The 21,464-nt window shown below is 41.9% G+C and overlaps 1 protein-coding gene across 1 annotated transcript in view; it reads left to right on the plus strand.

The window, feature by feature from the left end:
- The window catches only part of LOC148509114 (phospholipase A2 inhibitor NAI-like), a 35,752-nt gene that overhangs the window by 10,018 nt on the left and 4,270 nt on the right, over positions 1-21,464 (plus strand). The window contains exons 3-4 of the mRNA XM_088443659.1: positions 1,665-1,814; positions 13,089-13,229. Of these exons, the coding sequence (XP_088299785.1) occupies positions 1,665-1,814; positions 13,089-13,229 (291 nt within the window). The remainder of the gene's footprint in view (positions 1-1,664; positions 1,815-13,088; positions 13,230-21,464) is intronic.

Genomic DNA, 21,464 nt, shown 5'->3' on the forward strand with positions numbered 1-21,464 from the left:
CACTGATCGCGCCCCCACCAGCTTCGTGCCAGGCTGAGGGGCATACAGCACCCCCTCCCTAGCGCACGGCGCAGCAGAAGTGTTTTTTTTAGCTCAAGGGGATGTGGCCATGCCTACCACGATTAGGCCATGCCCCCTTATTCCCCCGGGCCCGGCACGGCTCTCGACACCTCAGCTGGCAGGTGCTGGGACTGGCGCATGTGCATAACACTGACTTCTAGGGATTGCTTTGGCTGCAGCACCAAGAAGCCATGTAGGGCTCTCCAAAAGGCAGTGCAGCAGCTTCCAGTGGAAGCCAGTCTCTGCTAATCGTAGCCCAGAATGGCAAAAAACACCTCGACTGGGGCTTCCTGTCCTGTCACAGACTGCACTGACTACACTGAGGTGGCAGATGTCACTGGGGGGGGGGGGTTTGCAGCCCTGCAGCCTCTAGGTAAAATCTGCCACTGCTATTCCCTGCACCTCTGCTGGTGGTGGGTGTGGGGTATAAATAGACAATAATATTGTTCTTTACAGATGGACTACATGTTTCTCAGGAGGGAGGACCCTATTTTATTTATGGGGTCTTGACTTCTCGAGGAATTTCAGGCTTGGGTTCACCAGTTATGGTATGACAGGGGGACATCATGTTGTCTCCCTGCTATAGCACAAGCCCCCCAAGCTGGTTTAGCCTGGTGCTGGTTATTGGAAAAACTGGGGAACTTCCTCCCAATTTTCCAGTACCAGACAAGGCTGAGAGGTAAAGTGATGGTTATGGATGTAGGGTGGAACCCACACATTTATTTATTTATTTTTTTTAAAACTATTTTTACACCTAGGAACCCTGCGCCGATCATAATGATCTGTGCAGTGCTTCTCCCAATTTCGCCTGCAACAGTCTGATCTATTGTTTGGAAGGGTTGGCCGTCATTTTGCTGTTGGTTATCGGTCGGGTTTAAAAACCAACCTTTAGTAAATCTGCAGATCCTCGTCTTCTCTAAGTAAAAGCATCAATTGTTATAGTCCAAAGTGTTCTAAAGTCAGGTTTTTGGTCGGTTTTATGTCAGTTTGGCCCTTAGTAAATATTCAGTTATTGGTCGATTTGCAAAATCAACGGAAAAATGACCAAAACACAAAATCGACCCTTATTAAACTTACCCCTCATCCTGAAAAGGGCTCCACATGTATGAAAGATAGAAAGAAAAAGATGGATAGTCTTTACCATATGGGAGAGAATTAAAAATGGAAGGATTATCCTTCTGGGACTCAGTGATGGGACATTTGTATGTGAGACTTGGCTATCGGTTAGTGTTCATTATATGAATACAAAATAATATTTATAACTTGCAGAATAACTGATCATAGGTAATGGAAAGAGGTAAATAGAAGATTTTAGTTTCATGGTAAGTTTCATTAGACCACTACAGAGAGAGATGAACAGAAACATAAGTGGTTTGTAGATGTTCCAGCTATATGTAAGTGATGGGGCACTGCTAAAAAGAGACAGTGATATAGGTCCTAGTGGTTGAACCCCACCAAAGGGCAATTATTGGGAAGGCAGGAGGTTGGTCATTTTTAAGTTGCAGGTGGGAACCCCCTTTAAGAACATTTATTGACCATAAAGCAGGGACATCTTCCCTTTAGCACTGTATATAATATATATTTTTATCATTCTCTTTGTACAGATGGGATGACAGTCTCTGAAATATATGAAATATCTTGTGTACCTAAAGCTCGGTGTAATACACCTGGAAGCCTCAGTGTCCCCAATAGCAACATGAAGATGGCCACTACCTGCTGTTACACTGATAACTGTACTCCTGCAGTACCTACATGTAAGTCTTATACATACTTGCCTACTTTTGAAAAAGCATTTCAGGGAGATAGTGAAAGCAGCACCTATGAGCGCGTGTTACAGTGGGCGTGTACTGATAAATCTGAGTGGCGTGTCCTAAACCTGACTTACATCCAAATGTAAACCAGCCCAAAAGCAGTTAGTAAGAATTGTTTGTTGATGAAAACACACTATTACTTTTCAGAAATTCATAGGGATCATTGGCCCTGATTCAGAGCCCGACGCTCTGACCAGAGCGCTCGCTCTGAATCAGGGCCCACCTCCATAACTATGGAGCGTCCTCCTGGACGCTCGTATAGCTGTGGGTCACCACCCACAGCATATACGAGCGTGCAGGCTGATGGTCACGATGGTCTTGACCATTGCGACCATCGCCAGTGCGAGCAGAAGCCTGCGGTTGAGTTTCTCAACCGCAAGGCCAGGAGTGATTTTGGCTCTATCAGAGCCAAAATCACTCCCACTGACATCACTAGTGATGTCAGTGGGGCCGGCTTCTGACGGTAGGCATTCCCTTGGGAACGCCTCCATCTGGCAGGCACGCCCCGGCACGCCCACCAAAGGGGGCGTGCTGTCAATCAACATCGACATCACGTCCCCTTTGATCAGACACAACGAGCGAAGGAAAGTCCTTAGCCCTCCCTCCGTCGTGCGCATGCGCAGTGCACACCATCGACCCACTTGCGAGCAGACAGCCGCTCGCAAGTGGGTCTGAATCAGGCCCATTGTGCCTTATAATAACCAATGCAAGGAAATGACACTAATGATCCTATTTGAATGTATTTATCTCTGTTTTTTAATATAACAGCTTCATAATAGGGGTAAGGTTGAAATTAGGGAGATTGCTAGACTCTTCAGGGAGACAGGGAGATTGCTACTATTTCAGGGAGTCTCCCTGACAATGAGGGAGAGTTGGCAAGTATGGTCTTATATTACATTCCTTTGGTCTAGCCCAGAATTATAGTACGTATCTTCCAATATTCTTGCATTGCGCCCTTGTTTTTCAACTGTGCATGTGTCTAAGGGGCAAATATACTAAAGGTTGATTTTAATCTATTTTAAAACAGTCTATATCGATCTACATCAATGTTGCATTTCAAAGGCTAAATCGCACATTTATGAACACTTCAAAATCAATGTAAAAAATTGTATTAGTAAATGTGTGATTTAGCCCCTGAAGCATGATATCAAGTTAGATCGATTTAGATTGATTTAAATTCAACCTTTAGTAAATTTACCCCTTATGGTGCATATACACGGGGCGATCGTTAACGATAACGATATCATTGAATGATCTCCCAGGTGTGCTGGATGATCGAAATCAACCATCCAGCATACCACCAACCCACCAACGACGGCTAGTGACCCGCGATCAACGATTGTGGGTCCCTATAGTAACCTGGTCGATATCGACCAGGTTGGCCTGCATGCACGGTCGATGGATGATATCTTTATCGTCCATACGTGCCCGCGCATCGCAGGTCGCTGGTGGGTTAGAGGCACGAAAAATGCACGATATGAATGTTAACGATATGATCGATTTTGTTATCGTTCATATTGTGCATTTTAATCGTACCGTGTGAACGCACCATTAGTCTCTAAAATGCCGCACAACACATGTATCCCACAGTATACGCACAGAGAGACAGTTGTGATTGAAAAATGCACCAAATTGTATTCAGCATCTAAAGACGCTCAAAGTGGGTGTCGTAGTCTTTGTACATGCAGACGCACAGATGTACACCATGGAAGGGCTAGTGCACACATTAACGCATATTACAGTAGCAAAAGACGCACACACAGACGCTGGAGCATCTAACATAGAATCAGCCCAACAAGATCTATTTCATTTTGAAAAAATGTGTAATATAAAGAGTAATGTGAGTAATATCAAGAGTAATGTGCGCAATATAAAGAGTAATGTGCATAATATAAAGCGTAATGTGCGTAATATAAAGCATAATTTGCATAATATAAAGCGTAATGTGCGTAATATAAAGAGTAATTTGAGTAATATAAAGTCATGTGCGTAAAGTAATATAAAGAGTAATGTGCGTAATATAAAGAGTAATGTGCGTAATATAAAGAGTAATGTGCGTATAGTAATATAAAGAGTAATGTGCGTAATATCAAGAGTAATGTGCGCAATATAAAGAGTAATGTGCATAATATAAAGCATAATGTGCGTAATATAAAGCGTAATGTGCGTAATATAAAGAGTAATGTGAGTAATATCAAGAGTAATGTGAGTAATATAAAGAGTAATGTGCATAATATAAAGCGTAATGTGCATAATATAAAGAGTAATGTGCATAATATAAAGAGTAATATGAGTAATATAAAGAGTAATGTGCGTAAAGTAATATAAAGAGTAATGTGCGTAATATAAAGAGTAATGTGCGTAAAGTAATATAAAGGGTAATGTGAGTAATATAAAGAGTAATGTGTGTAATATAAAGAGTAATGTGTGTATAGTAGTATAAAGAGTAATGTGCGTAATATCAAGAGTAATGTGCGCAATATAAAGAGTAATGTGCATAATATAAAGAGTAATGTGCATAATATAAAGCGTAGTGTGCGTAAAGTAATATAAAGAGTAATGTGCGTAATATAAAGAGTAATGTGCGTAAAGAAATATAAAGAGTAATGTGCGTAATATAAAGAGTAATGTGCATAAAGTAGTATAAAGAGTAATGTGTGTAATATAAAGAGTAATGTGCGTAATATATAGAGTAATGTGCATAAAGTAATTTAAAGAGTAATGTGCGTAAAGTAATATAAAGAGTAATGTGAGTAATATAAAGAGTAATGTGCGTAATATAAAGAGTAATGTGCATAAAGTAATATAAATTGTAATGTGTGTAATATAAAGAGTAATGTGCGTAATATAAAGAGTAATGTGCGTAAAGTAATATAAAGAGAAATGTGCGTAATATAAAGAGTAATGTGCATAATGTAATATAAAGAGTAATGTAAGTAATATAAAGAGTAATGTGTGTAAAGTAATATAAAGAGTAATGTGCTTAATATAAAGAGTAATGTGAGTAATATAAAGAGTAATGTGCGTAATATAAAGAATAATGTGCTGACAAAGATGTCCCATTCCTAAGGCAGTGGACTGAGTTCTTGGCCCTCAAGGTGCTTGGAACTGCCGGAAAGAAATACAGAACACCCGCATGGTTTCAGTATCTCTTCAACTTTAATGTCCCAGCAGTTCACATATTTGTACTCTTTCAAGTTGCTTAGGCATCACATATGTTCATAATACTCGTTATTTCATCAGCTATTCACAGAGAGGCCCATTATTCATTATTAGCAGAGTACCTTAACACAGAATTTGAATAAACATTCCTTATCACATAACCTTGTGCGTACATGTTACATTTTCCAAGTTTAAAGACAGAAATTCTATTTAGAATTTAAATTTAAAAGACTATTTATAACAAGATAGATTCTATACTTTTACATTTTCCCTACTTTTTTATTCAAATCTTACATACTATTGTCTATCTAGCTTACCTAGCCATGGCCCACCCCCTACGTATCTGGTCCCCACTTCACACAACAAATTTATCCCTTCTAACGAGGTAGCTGCATTGGGCAGTGCCCATTCAAGACCACATAGGCGATGAGTCCCTTAGTCCCTAAAGTTCTGTGTCTTCTTTTCCATCCGTGTTCTTGTAAAAGTAATTTATTATTGCCATAAATTGTTCGCACAGGTCTCTGCCAAGTAATAGTTCCCTTGTCGTTTAGATTACACAGAAGTTCTGGGTGTATTCATGTAGCAGGGCCATAGTTGTATTTGATGTTTCTTTGGATGCTTTAAACCTTGAACAGTAATCAGGTGTAAGTAAATTTCCTTATTAGCCATACAACAAGTCTAACAACAAAATAAATTATTACTAGTAATGCTAATTCTTTAGCTATTAGCATTAGGATACCTGAAAGCCATCCTCCTGTTCCCTTGAACCAATATACCGGATTTAACAATGAAAACCATCCATTACTTTAAATATCATAATCTGGATCATTATGCATTTTCCTAAGCTGTTCCTTCAATTCTTTAACTTTCTCCAAGTGTACATATATCGGGTCAGAGAAATTATCAGTTATATAACTGTAGCAAACTGGTTTCACTATTTTACGCATACCTCCATGTGCAGCTGTGAGATAGTCAAGGACTGGAATTTCAACTCCTTAGTAATTATTTCAATCACATCAAATATTTCATCTGTAACATTATCAAATAGTCTGGCTGAAGCTTCTATATTGTGTGCATTCTTTACACTGAGTCCGGATATTGATAAACTATAACTAGGACGAAGCATAGTATACAGTACATCCTCACAAGCCTTTGTCTGGCTTAGGGCCTAACAACATATATCTATTCATAACTTCAAATTACTCCAACTCCCTTTGTGTAAAAATCTTGCAGTGTAAGGCATTCCAAGTGTTCTTTACTGCCATCAGAGTGGTTAAGAGAACTTGATAAGGACCCTCATATCTGGGTTGTAGGACTTTCCTCAGATGCTTCTTCATCACGACACAATAATCTGGTTGCAGTTTGTAGGTGCTGCAATCTGAATTGGGAACTGGAATATAAGAGAACACCTGGTGGTGGACTTTGGTTAGTTTCTATTATATACTATATACTATATGCATCACATATTGAGTCAAGTCACCATGCTAATATTGTAACTGTTGTAGGAAATCACATCCTGTTCTGACAGCTATACTAAATAGTATTACATAAGCTATCATCCTACGTTTCCCACTGGGAGTGTTCTTGACTAACAACCATATTATAAATAAACATTCTAACAAACACTTTTATAGTTCAATTTTAGTGCATAGTTCAGTCTTTACACTGTATCATTGCTTTGGGGCCTATTTATTCTCAGATCCACCAAGATACATCCAAAAAATGTTTTCAGTAAAATGTGTACCTTTATCACTCTCTATACCTCAAGTACTTCATATGTCCAAATTACTTCTGCAATTTATTTTCCTATTGTTCTTTTGTGTTTGCTACCTTGCAAAACCATAGTCAATTTGACAACAGGTCTGAGCACAGGACATACCCAACACTTAACTAACTAGATGAAATCAATCTAAAGTTTCTGGAAGGAATAGCATATCTGTGGGGTACTCTTTCTTCTAGTACCTTGATCACTTTTCCTGGGTTGTGCAACAATTAGGGGTAGTCCTTTTCAGCCTGACTGAAGCCTGGGGCTATCCAGTGCTTCTTGGCTATTTTTACCATAGTGTCTCCAAACTGATGAGTGCTTCCATGAAGTATTTGGGCTCAGACTGAGAACAGTGCACGTGGCAGACAGAGGTGGTGCTCAACCATCCATCCATCACCTGAAGTCGTGCACCTCGTCTTGTCCAAGCTTATACTTCTTTCTGAGGAACCTGTGCCTGCAACGTTTAAAGCGGTCCATGTCGAATGTCTCTGGTGTTTATGGCCATCAGTATCAAAATATCAGGTACGGGTTCAACTGCGGCCTGTTTGGCCGGCTTGGTTTGATAGAGCATTGGCTCTTACTTCTGGGGTATTTTCTCTGGTATGTGCTTTTGACCTCAATTAAAACTAAATTTGTCGGCATTTCAAAAAGCAGCAAAGAAAAATCTAATGCAATCTACATAATCTACATGACCTATCAAAAAAATTTAATTAATTCAAAAAAATAATAATTATTAAAGAAATAAAATGAGAAATAAAAAAAGTAAGCATTTGAGTCCATTATACTCTTGCATAACTGAATGCAATTATGTTCACAGCTGACTGAGGAAGAAAAAAAAAAAAAAACATTGTGGTTTACATCTTGTTTTTTACATACTTTATGCTGCTGTCACTGTCACTAACAACGCTACTATTAATTAGCATATCTGATCAGTCAGTGTCTCCCCACACCAGCATTCCAACACCACCTCCCTCCTCTTGAATCCTTGGGAAGAGGTGACACTGGATTCAATAATATACATGTGGGTGCTGCTCTAATAACTGCTGTAATGTGGCAGAGCTAATGCTGGAGCTAATATAATGTCACTTTTAAGTTCCTGTTGTTCTGTGAGTGTCGATGATCCCTGTTGCTTATCATGTTTAAGTACATCAATATGTGATAAGACCTAAAAAATCCTATCAATTGTTTAAGTGTCTTTGGTACAGGTACTTTTTGATCAGTTCAGTTCAGTCATATCTAACCAACTGGCATTGTGAACTGCCTATATTCTATATTTGTAAAATAATTTCTGCTCGTCTGAAGCAATTAACATCTTAGTTTGTAAGCATACATTATTCAGCTGTTTCAAAAAAAATCATGAACTGATAAAGCATGTTGTTAGGGAAGCTGTACAGGATGCAATCGGAAAAACCGACTGTCTTAATCCCGACAGCCGGCTTCCCGATTGCTTTATCCCGGCGTGGGATAAATGACCGGTGTCAGTATCTAGACGCCTGTCATGTACAGGCGCTGACGGGATTCGAACTGTCGGCCACAGGGCCGCCGGTATTTCATACTGATTCCAGCTGTACATGCAGCAATCAAAAGAAAAACTACTCCCATTTTTTTTTTATAATTACAGTCTGTATCTGCATTCTCTTATTCTTCACACAAGTTACAGAGACAGTATCAGTATTCCTAGACAATAACAAATACTAAATTTAATTATTAATGCATTCAAAATCAATCCATTCTTCAATCTTGCAATGCTAATTTTTTATATATATATATACAGTCAGGTGCATAAATATTGGGACATTGACAGAATTTTCATATTTTGGCCTCTATTCACCACCACAATGGCTTTGAAATGAAACAAACAAGATGTGCTTTAACTGCAGACTTTCAGATTTAATGTGAGGGTAATTACATCCAAATCAGGTGAATGGTGTAGGAATTACAACGGTTTCTATATGTGCCTCCCACTTTTTAAGGGGCCAAAAGTAATGGGACAAACTAAACAATCCTAAATCTAACTTTCACTTTTTAATACTTTGTTGCAAATCCTTTGCAGGCAATTACAGCCTGAAGTCTGGAACGCATAGACATCACCAGACACTGGGTTTCATCCCTGGTGATGCTCTGCCAGGCCTCTACTGCAAATGTCTTCAGTTCCTGCTTGTTCATGGGGAATTTTCCCTTCAGTTTTGTCTTCATCAAGTGAAATGCATGCTCAATCGGATTCAGGTCATGGGATTGACTTGGCCATTGCATAACATTCCACTTTTTAGCCTTAAAAAACTCTTTGGTTTCTTTTGCAGTATGCTTTGGGTAATTGTCCATCTGCACTGTGAAGCGCCGTCCAATGATTTCTGAAGCATTTGACTGAATATGAGCATATAATATTGCCGGAAACACTTCAGAATTCATTCTGCTGCCAGCAGTCACATCATCAATAAATACAAGGGAACCAGTTCCATTGGCAGCCATACATGCCCACGCCTTTACACTACCACCACCATGCTTCACTGATGAGGTGGTATGTTTTGGACCATACTCTTCTCTTCCCATCACTCTGGTACAAGTTGATCTTTGTCTCATCTGTCCATATGATGTTGTTCCAGAACTGTAATGGCTTTTTTAGATGTTGTTTGGCAAACTCTAATCTGGTCTTCCTGTTTTTGTGGCTCACCAATGGTTTACATCTTGTGGTGAGCCCTCTATATTCACTCTTGTGAAGTCTTTTCTTGATTGTTGACTGACACATATACACCTACCTCCTGGAGAGTGTTCTTGATTTGGCCAACTGTTGTGAAGGGGTTTTTCTTCACCAGGGAAATAATTCTTCTGTCATCCACCACAGTTGTTTTCCGTGGTCTTCCGGGTCTTTTGGTATTGCTGAGCTCTCCGGTGCGTTTTTGCTATCTCTCTGATGGGTTTGTTTTGATTTTTCAGCCTAATGATGGCTTGCTTCACTGATAGTGACAGCTCTTTGGATCTCATATTGAGAGTCGACAGCAACTGATTCCAAATGCAAATGTCACACCTAGAATCAACTCCAGACCTTTTACCTACTTAATTGATAATGAAATAATGAGGGAATAACTTACACCTGTCTATGAAATAGCTTTTGAGGTGATAGTCCCATTACTTTTGGCCCCTTAAAAAGTGGGAGGCACATATTAGAAACCATTGTAATTCCTACACCGTTCACCTGATTTGGATGTAATTACCCTCAAATTAAATCTGAAAGTCTGCAGTTAAAGCACATCTTGTTTGTTTCATTTCAAAACCATTGTGGTGGTGAATAGAGGCCAAATTATTAAAATTCTGTCAATGTCCCAATATTTATGCACCTGACTTTTTATATATATATATATATATATATATATATATATATATATATATATGGGCGTCCCATAGAAAATGGCAACTCACTCGCATCTCTCGACTCAGAACTAGAACATTAACTCTTTCACCACAAGTTCACTCAACTCTCTTTTATATCATATACACATGGGCCCATTACATCGTACATATAACGGCATTCAGTTTCAGTGAATTTCTGCATTCAAGATACTCCTTTGTCATCAGCAGAAACTCTATCACAGCATGTCTTTACATTACAAAATACATGGTTTAGCAATAGCAATACTATAAATATATATTTTGAAAATGAAAAAACTAATTTATATAAAATGCAACATTTCTCTGTAATTTTAATTTAGGTGGGCATCTAGAGGTTGTTTCTCTATTGTAATTCAAGTCTAATTAATTTCTCAATCAGACCATTCAGTGTGTCATCTAGATTATATTTATTAAAATAACCTCTGCTTCTTCTCCTCAATATCATTTTGTGACCAGCCAGTCTATGGGATGTCAGCCTTTTTTTAAACCTTTTTCTTCAAATGTTCCACTTTGTGAATTCCATAAAGCTTCTTTATTACCTGAGTGACAGTACCCTCAGGTACCGGCTTACTATTGCTAGTTTCCAATGCTAGAACAGTCCCTTGTCTAGCTTGCCGAGTCAAAATACCTTATGACTCAAGTATCAGGCCTATTGGCCCTCCTCTGTAGAGGTGGCCCTCCTCTTTAGAGGTCATTATTCCTGTCCACAGGAATAATATCAAATGTTTATCTGTAGGCTGACAGTCACGGACTGAGGGCCTGATTCAGACCCGGTCGCAAACACTGTGCGCTCGCAACTGGCTCGATGGTGGGTCAGTGCACATGCGCATGAGGGAGCCGGCTCCATCGTGCGCATGCGCGAGACCCGGATAGCGATGGGCACTCCGTCTCTCCGGGTCTCGCAACAAAGGGGGCGAGCTGTCGATGTTGAGTGACAGCTCGCCCCCTTTGGTGGGTGGGCCAGGGGAGTGGCTGCCCAACCGGAGGCATTCCCATGTGAACGCCTCCGTTTGGGGGCGGCCCCACTGACATCACGAGTGATGTCAGTGGAAGAGATTTTGGCTCTGTTAGAGCCGAAATCTCTCTGGGGCTTGCGGCCACAAGACCCTACCACAAGGGTCTCATCGCAAGCCCGATGATCGTGATGGTCTTGACCATCGCGACCATCTTCCTGGCCGCTCGCTATTGCTGTGGGTGGTCACCCACAGCTATTCAAGCAGCCAGGAGGCCGTTCTAAAAATCCAGAAGGCCCGCCCTGATTCAGAGCGAGCGCTCTGTCAGAGCATCCGGCTCTGAATCAGGGCCTGAATTTTCCTGTTTCAGTTATTAACACTATTGACTGGATGCGAATCTCCTCCTAATTCTGAACACATTGTCTGCCAGGCTCTACCTTTCTGTTCTTTAGACACTAAAAAATGACAACACATTGCTGTAAATGTATCAAATACTCCCTCCCAGTGCCCGTCTGATATAGTTTTCTAAGTCTAATGGAATTTCATGGAATTATTCTACTTCATAAACACACCTCTGAGTGTGGCCCTCTTCTGAAGTTGAATCAGTGGGTAATAGCAATAGTTACTCAACAAATGCATTTAGGACAGGTTTGGTACATAACACACAGACAAACAAGACTTCAAACATTCACCTATCATTCACTAAACATATAACGACAGAACAACAACACCTCCAGGTTGACCAATAAATACCCAGGACTGACCTCAAGGACATAAAGTTAGGTGAAATGAGGGTACAGATGCCAAGAGAGCAAAACGTTTTTTACTCACAGGGGATTTTGTCCTGGCATCTCCACCCTCAGACCACGCCCTGATGTCCTGTCCACTGGTCAGCTATGCTGGGTATCTCGGTGGGGCCTCCATGCTGAAAAGATGTCCCATTCCCTAAGGCAGTGGACCGAGTTCTTGGCCCTCAAGGTGCTGGGAACTGCCGGAAAGAAATACAGAACACACGCATGGTTTAAGTATCTCTTCAACTTTAATGTCCCTACAGTTCACATATTTATACTCTTTCAAGTTGCTTAGGCATTACATATGTTCAGAATACACATTATTTCATCAGCTATTCACAGAGAGAGGCCCATTATTCATTATCAGCAGAGTACCTTAACCTTGTGCGTACATGTTACATTTTCCTAGCTTAAAGACAGAAATTCTATTTAGAATTTAAATTAAAAAGACTATATAGAACAAGATAGATTCTATATTTTTACAGTGCGTAAAGTAATATAAAGAGTAATGTGCGTAATATAAAGAGTACTGTGCCCTCTACTGTAAAACAAAAAAGATAACATGTCACTAAGGAGGTCCCATGACCTATTGCCCTGTGCATTAAAATGTTGTGTATCTCTTCTGTGGTTTCTAATATGCACAGGGCCATAACTCGGGGTGTGCGAGATGTGCCACTGCTCAGAGCACAGAGCCCTGTGGGTGGCACCAATGCTCACCCACGGCCCCTGCACCTGGCTAGCACCTGGGAAGCACTTGCACCCAGACTCTCTGCAGCAGTGCTGCCTGGAGTGTCCTTAGGATGCTTCAGACGTGCAAACTTCTGCCCTTACAGCCCCCCGGCCCATCCTGAGGATTCTCCGGGCATTGCTGTAATTCCTGGCGGTTGTGGCCCCAGCCCCTCCATATGATGTCACATGGAGGAGGGGTGGCCTGTGCTGGCAACGTGGCCCCTTGTTACGGCGCTGAATATGCATATATAATTACTTACAGCAATTATTCTAATGAGATACATAAGGAGTGTGGACTAAATTATCAATGTAGGTTATGTTAGATGCCAAGAAGTCAGATTACTTTATAAAATGTCAGTATATTAAATGAAATAGACATAGGAGTACGACATACAGTACATATTGCATGTTTTATCTCCATGTTTTACAGTACCCAGCAATAGCTACCAGCCAAACGGACTGACCTGCCGGTCTTGCATTTCGGCTACATCTGACTGGTGCTACACTGAGGACACCATGCAATGTACAGGAAGTGAAGATATGTGTGTTCTACAACGTTCCAATATTAATGGTAATAATAACAGAAAAAAAGTCTGTACTCTACCAACCACAGCAAGATATAAATGATGAATCACCCATTGTAGAGGCTGATGAAATACATCTAAGGTTAATTATAATCCAGCTTCATGGAAGGAATAAAACTGCCATTATGTTGTCAGTTACCAAATCAGCAGTGGAACTTTGAGTAACCACAATGACAATATTAGCCTGAGACTCTGCTCCTCAGTTTCCTTATTATATGGCCACTTCTGTCGCTATATAAGTTTCTCTCTCTACCAAATTCAAACCTACTGTAACCCTCCCCCTTCTGCTAACAATGAGTCACTAATTTCACATACTACATGATGTATTAAGGAACCTGATTTAGAGATGCACTCGGTGACGATATTTACTCAGTTGAGCGATGTTTTGCTAATGCGCATGCACAAAAAGTCTCATTAACCCTTAATGCACATGTGCAAAATAATGTGAGTAATGCTGTTCACAAATGTGAATCGCTAACACTGGCGAAGGGGTTTGCGCAAGGCCGTCTTATCAGCATTGTAGGCCCTGGGCAAAGCAACCCAGTGGGGCCCCTATCTAATCATTCATGGGAATACAAATGTAAATAGTCAATAAAATTAAACCTTTAGATTTATTGGTACTTTCAACAAAATCATCTTTCTCTGCCTGTCCCTTAGCTGGCTGCCCTATGCACGGAGCGAGCACACTCTCCATGTAGATGCCCCCTGGCCCAGCCTGCCACTGCTCAAAGGCCCCTATAATCTTGGGGCCCTGGGCAGCTGCCCAGTGTGCCTATATGATAATGATGGCCCGGGATCCCTGGACGTTTCTCAATGGAGACTGGGAAGTGACCTAAAGTGATCGCACAAAGGGACTGTCTCATGGGGGTGTCATGTGGTGTCTGGGAACGCTGCTAGAATACTAATCACAAATACACTGCCTTAGAGGCCATGTTTAGTTGGATTAGAGGAGAGTAGCTAATGTAGATGCAGGGCTACCACAAATGTCGATAGTGCAACGATGTTACATCGATGTTGGAGTGTTTACAATCTCCATTGCAAATGCACAGACCACACAGCCTGAAAGTACCCTCCATCGCACCATCCCGCATAAAAGGAAGGCTGAGATTAGAATTTGCATATCCGCGCAGCCGCTATTGAGAGAACAACTAGGTTAGGGTTATGCTGCAAGAGAGGTTAGTGTTAGGCTGCCGGTGGGACGGTTAGGGTGAGGCTGCAGATGGGAAACTTATGGTTAGGCTGTAAGTGGGAAGCGAAAAATATTTTGAATATCTGCGGTAATAATAAATGTAATTCCAAGAGAATTGATATAGGCAAATCATTACCAATACAAGATTTATAATGTAAAAAATGTTTTTACTGTATTAATCCAATATGACCGGTCAATATATACACAGCAAAAATAATCACATACAATTGGAAATAAAAATGAAAAATAAAAATAAATAAATTAAATAAATAAAGAAACTACATAAGACTGATATATAACCATATTACTATATGATATATTATTAGTGCTAAAAAAGATAGCTGGAGGAGGTGGATCCAGAAAAAAATAAAAATAAAAACATATATTAATCCATATATCCGCATCTGTAGTTGGTAATCTTCAATCTCACCAGGAGAAGAAATATAGTAATATGGTTATATATATGTCTTATGTAGTTTCTTTTTTTTTTATTTTTCATTTATATTTCCAATTGTATGTGATTATTTTTGCTGTGTATATATTGACCGGTCATATTGGATTAATACAGAAAAATTTTTTTTTTTACATTATAAATCTTGTATTGGTAATGATTTGCCAATATCAATTCTCTTTGAATTACATTTATTATTAGCGCAGATATTCAGTATATTTTTCGCTATATCTTTAGGTGCACCTGGTTGCCAGGTGTATCTTTTTGTGTGATCCCACAGGCACACTGATGTAATCTGCTGCTCAAATTATATAAATATCTGGATGAATTTTTATATATTATTGATAAACATCGATTATCTGCTGATTTATAACATATTCAATTAGCGCTGAGTTTTTGGATTTTTACAGTAAGTGGGAAGGCTAGGGTTAGGCTGCGGGCAGGTTAGGGTTAAGCTGTGGGAGGAGGTTAGGGTTAGGCTGCAAATGGGAAGGTTAGGGTTAGGCTGCAAGGTGAGGGTAAGGTTAGGCTGTGGGGGGAGGTTAGCTTTAGACTGCGGGGGCAGGTTAGGGTTAGGCTGTGGGGGTAGGTCAGGGTTAGGCTGAGGGGAGGTTAGGTTAGGCTGTGGAGGGAGATTAGGGTTAAGCTGTGGGGAGAAGTTAGGGTAAGGCTGTGGGAGAGGTTAGTGTTAGGCTGCAGGTGGGAAGGTGAGGGTGAGGCTGCAGATGTGAACATTATGGTTAAGCTGTAAGTGGGAAGGCTATGGTTAGGCTGTGGACAGGTTAGGGTTAAACTGCGGGAGGAGGTTAGGATTAGGCTGCGAATGGGAAGGTTAGGGTTAGGCTGCGGGGGGTAGTTAGCGTTAGGCTGCGGGTGCAAGTTAGGGTTAGGCTTTGGTGGCAGGTCAGGGTTAGGCTGTGGGAGAGGTTAGTGTTAGGCTGCAGGTGGGAAGGTTAGGGTTAAGTTGCTGGTGGTAAGGTTAAGGTTAGGCTGCGGGTAGGAAGGTTAGGGTTAGGCTGTGGGTGGGGAGGATAGGGTTAGGCTACGGGGGAAGGTTAGTTTTAGGCTGCAGGTGAGAAGTATAGGGTTAGTCTGTGGATGGGAAGGTTAAGGCTAGGCTGCGATGGGAAGGTTAGGGCTAGGTTTCGGGTGGGAAGTATACAGTTAGGCAGTGGGTGGGAAGGTAGGTTAAGCTATGGGGGGTGGTTAGGGTTAGGCTTTGGGTGGGATTGATAGGGTTAGGCTATGGGTGGGAAGGATATGGTTAGGCTGTGGGTCGGAAGGATAGGGTTAGGCTATGGGTGGGAAGGATAGGGTTAGGCTATGGGTGGGAAGGATAGGGTTAGGCTGTTGGTGGGAAGGATAGGGTTAGGCTGTGGGTGGGATGGATAGGGTTAGGCTACAGGTGCAAAGGATAGTGTTAGGGTTGCGGGTGGGAAGGTTAGGGCTAGGTTGCGGGTGGGAAGGTTAGGGCTAGGCTGCGGGTGGGAAGGTTAGGGCTAGGCTGCGGGTGGGAAGGTTAGGGATAGGCTGCGGGTGGGAAGTATACAGTTAGGCAGTGGGTGGGAAGGTTAGAGTTATGCTGTGGGGGGAGGTTAGGGTTAGGCTATGGGTGGGATGGATAGGGTTAGGCTGTGGGTGGGAAGGATAGGGTTAGGCTGCAGGTGAGAAGGTTAGGGTTAGGCTGTGGGGGGAGGTTAGAGTTAGGCTTCAGGTGCAAAGGATAGGGTTAGGCTGCCGGTGGGAAGGTTAAGGCTAGGTTGTGGGTGGGAAGGTTAGGGATAGGCTGCGGGTGGGAAGTATACAGTTAGACTGTGGGTGGGAAGGTTAGAATTAAGCTGTGAGGGGAGGTTAGGGTTAGGCTACAGGTGGGAAGGTTAGGGTTAGACTGCATGTGGGAAGGTTAGGCTGCAGGTTGGTTAGGGTTAGTCTGCAGGGAGGTTAGGGTTTTGCTAATGGGGAGGTTATTATTTGGCCATGGGGAGGTTAGGGTGAGGCACTTTAGGGAGATTTAGGAATTAGGGGTAGCGGAGAAATACTTACTAGAAAGCTTGAGGATTGGAGCTCTGTCACATGACCGCTGGGTTCCAGAAGACATTGCTGCAGCTGCCAGAAGACGATAAGTCACCGCTGGCCCACTATATCGAAATCTTGACATTCATCAGGTAGACACTGTTAGCCTGATGAATGTTGACATGGTCAATGTCGACATTTTGACTATATCGAAATGATGACATGATGAATGTTGACATGACTGACGATATTTCATACCCAAGACTCATGCAAACACTTAGCGTGCCTTGGTCAGGAATTAACTCGTGACCTCAGGTGGTCCGCCCAGATATAGCTTGACCTTGGTAGAAGTTAATGTTGCAGTTACAGAACCCAATTCATATAATCTGGTAGGTCTGTCTGTGACTGCACAGTGTTATTAATAGTAAGTTGCAGTTACCATACAAATATCATCTATACATAGTATAAAATAAAGTCCTTGGTATGCATCTGTTTGTTCGTTTACTTTATGGAAACATTAATGTATGACAGTAGGGAGCCGAGCACGGACGATTTTAGTGAAGCAAGTCAATAAAAAAATGGACGTCTGAGCACTTACTTGGCTTACACTGCCTAAACCGTTAAATATATATCACAGCGATGCACTTTTATACCATGCAGAGATTGATACGTATTATCTGGTTTCTCCAGAAAAGTTGATATTTACTAATACAAAATTTCAGTTTTTCCCTTTTGTTACCGTTCCTATTTAATAGACGTGAAAAACGATTCTTTCATTTCAAATGAGACCAATTCCCGGTAAGAGTCGGTTTTGGCATGACAATAAGTACAGCACAGGGACAGACATGTAACCTGGAATTGACCTAAGTGGAGACTGTATGCACAGTTTGCACCCAATTAATATTTTTACACCCATTTATACAACAGCCCCTAAATAGGAATTGTTACGGTATTCAGATTAACCAACATTTTTATTATTGCCCCTTCATCCTAAATGACATAATCTTTATATAGTACTAATGTATGTAGCCTGCGGGCATACAGCCATAACATGTGTATATTGAGTCTAGTATATTTTATTGACATTCATACTGTCGACACAGTTGTACTGTCAACAAGCATAGCTTGTCGACATTGACCATGTCTGCATTCATCATGCCGACACTGATGAAATGTTGATATTATTAGAATGTCGACAAAACAGCGATCACTTACCTACTAGTGGGTCTTCAGGGGCCTCTGTGTTGTCTTTTGGGTCCAGCGGTTAGGTGATGATGACTTCTGGTTTTCATCTAGTGGTGAGTAATGCCCCTAATCCGAACTCTAACCAAACCTCCGCCTAGCGCCTAACCCTCTGCTCCCACAGGCTAACGCTAACCTTCTTCTCAAATAGGCTAACGCTAACCCTCCACTATTACAGACTAACCCTAACCCTCCGCTCCCACAGGCTAACATTAACTCTCCGCTCTAATAGACTAACCCTAACCCTCTGCTCCCAGAGGCTAACACTAATACTCCGCTCTTGTAGACTAACCCTAACCCTCTGCTCCCAGAGGCTAACGCTAATTCTCCGCTCTTATAGACTAACCCTAACCCTCTGCTCACACAGCCTAACATTAACCCTCCACTCTTATAGACTAACCCTAACCCTCTGCTCCAACAGGCTAACGCTAACCCTCCGCTTTTATAGACTAACCTTCCACTCCCACAGGCTAATGCTAACCCTCCGGTCTAATAGACTAACCCTAACACTCCACTCCCATAGGCTAACACTAACCCTCCTCTCAAATAGGCTAACGCTAACCCTCCGCTACCACAGGCTAACGCTAACCCTCTGCTCCCACAGGCTAACACTAACCCTCCACTCTTACAGACTAACCCTAACCTTCTGCCCCCTATTGGCTAACGCTAATTCTCCACTCTTACAGACTAACCCTAACCTTCTGCTCCCATAGGCTAACGCTAACCCTGCACTCAAATAGGCTAACGCTAACCCTCCGCTCCCACAGGCTAACGCTAACCCTCCGCTCTTACAGACTAACCCTAACACTCCACTCCCACAGGCTAATGCTAACCCTCCGCTCTGATAGACTAACCCTAACACTCCGCTCCCATAGACTAACGCTAACCCTCCACTCAAATAGGCTAACGCTAACCTTGTGCTCCCACAGGCTAATGCTAACCCTCCACTCTTACAGACTAACACTAAACTTTTGCTCCCACAGGCTAACACTAACCCTTCTCTCTAATAGACTAACCCTAACCCTCCGCTACCACAGGCTAACGCTAACCCTCCGCTACCACAGGCTAATGCTAACCTTTCGCTCTTATAGATTAACCCTATCATCGGCATTCTGCAGAACTTTTCGTATATCAAAATTTTAAAAATGTGGATAATCTGCAGTTGTCGACATCATTGTCAACATTGTGTTGTCTACATTGTTACAGCATACTATGTACATCACTCCTCATGCAATAACACAATAACAAGTTATTTTTAAGGCATCTATAATTTTATTGCAATTAATGAAAAATTTAACAACTTAAGTTATAAACTAACTTATACTAAAATAATGACATGGACACAGACTGCTTTGGTTAAATGGTCATAACGTGCTTTTATTGAAGGTATGACCCTGAGCATTTACCTAATTTTGGGAGGCCAAGAAGGATGCTACAAACACTCAGCTCCAGCCATATGAAATTAACCAATATTAGGGAGTGACTGATATGCCCCACAGTTGCCATTGTAAGCTGAGCGGTGAAGTCTCACAAACCCTATATTGCAGCATAGTATGAGCGTGTCCACAGAGACAGACGCCCAAAGTCCTCCCGCAGAGGTAGGCCATACTAGCGACCCATCTAAGAGTATGTGCTCCACAACGTTTTCTCACACCTTATGTGGCCACTGGTTTGTAGCATCTTCCCACCACCACCAGGTTCAAAGAACTGCAGCCTGCCACCCAAACCAAAACACTAGACCACATCTAAAAAAAACATCACCCAAAAAGACACCTAACCCCAAATCAGACAATTGTACTCCATCAGGGTGAAAGAATTGACCACCAAGCCACCAGATCCAGAAACAAAACATGATACAGCCTTATTAATCTTTTTTCGAGCTTTATCTAAGGCTAAAATGTATCTTGAACCCCTTCAGACATGGTGAGGGACAATCTCCAACCAAACGAAGAGCACCCCAGGCCAATGGGAATGCAGGGTGGCCAAGTTAGTCTTCATCCATAATATCAAATCTATGCCCTTAGACTTCCCAACATCTTTACCCCTGAGGTGAATCACTAACCATGATGGGCGCACCCAGCGCTGCTCATACTGAAACAAAAGGTCCAAAAGAGCTGACCAATGCAAGCCTCGGACCCCAAACCACCGAACCTGGCGACCACCCAATAACAAGAACGCCCTCCTAGCTAGACCTTGCCTTTCAGCCCAATAAATAAATGAATGGAAACAAGGCAAACTTGCTCAGAAGGCACAGAACCAGCTGTAAAAGAAAAACAAAAAAAGAACTAAAACATCAGTAACAAGTTAATATAAGAAATTACAGAATGGTTAAAGAAGGAGATGTTAGTAGATATACCCAGGCGAAGGAGAAAATCTAAAAAAAAACCTCCAGTGAGCCGATAACTATAAGCCAATTGAATTGTGGCCCCCTCGAGGGAAAATTAAAAAATCCTTTCACACCCCAATTTTTGAATGTTAGCCATTCAAACATTGGCGGGTAAACAATGTATCAGGGCACGAAAAACACAACTTAAAGCTTATCACATTTAACATATGTTTTAAAAGCGGATCACCTCCTCTGGCCAATAGCTTGAATGGCAGATGGAGGCAACCCGCTAGCCGCTGTGCAGGTAGCTGCCCCAATCTGAAAGAAGTGGGTGCCATATAACACGACATCCAAACCCAACTGCCCCAAACATCGTTTAAACACTGCAGCAAATTGGAATTTAGTCAAAGGGGAGGAGTCAGCATGCAACAACCATTGCGAGCCACCAGATGGTCGCAGAACCGCATACAAACCAGCCAAGCGCAATGGGCATATAGCTGTGTAAGAAAGAGGCTTAAGGGTCACCCAACTTCCCTGCCCCGGTCTTAGAATGGGAGAGTTTACACAAGACAGCCCCGGCCTGAAGCACCACGTGTTTATGTAACAAGTCAGTATCAGCTAACTTCTTGCTGTATGTGACAATCTCACTAACCCTAAATATGCCAAAGAAAGCCTGCACAAATGCTAATTGGAACAGAACCACCTCGAAGTCAGAAGAAGCAACTAACAAAATAACCTCGACTAAATGCTGAAGCAGTGCAACATCAATCGGGTGTTGAGAATTCCCCAGTTCGGGGGCTCTCTTTGGCCCAACCCTTAAGCGTTTAAAAGACAACACAAATGACTTTGTGGGGGTTGGCTACCATGAATGCGAGAGAAGAAAACAATCCCCGCCGGGGCAGAAGGCATAGCTGCCTTAGCGACCCCTCTGATAATGGCCCCACACAAACTCAACCAAACACTGATCTAGAGACTTACCCGTAGAAGGATACCTAACCTGA

The sequence above is a fragment of the Taudactylus pleione genome, unplaced genomic scaffold (genome assembly GCF_031769625.1).
Source record: "Taudactylus pleione unplaced genomic scaffold, aTauple2 ptg000332l, whole genome shotgun sequence".
In the NCBI taxonomy this organism is placed as follows: domain Eukaryota; kingdom Metazoa; phylum Chordata; class Amphibia; order Anura; family Myobatrachidae; genus Taudactylus; species Taudactylus pleione.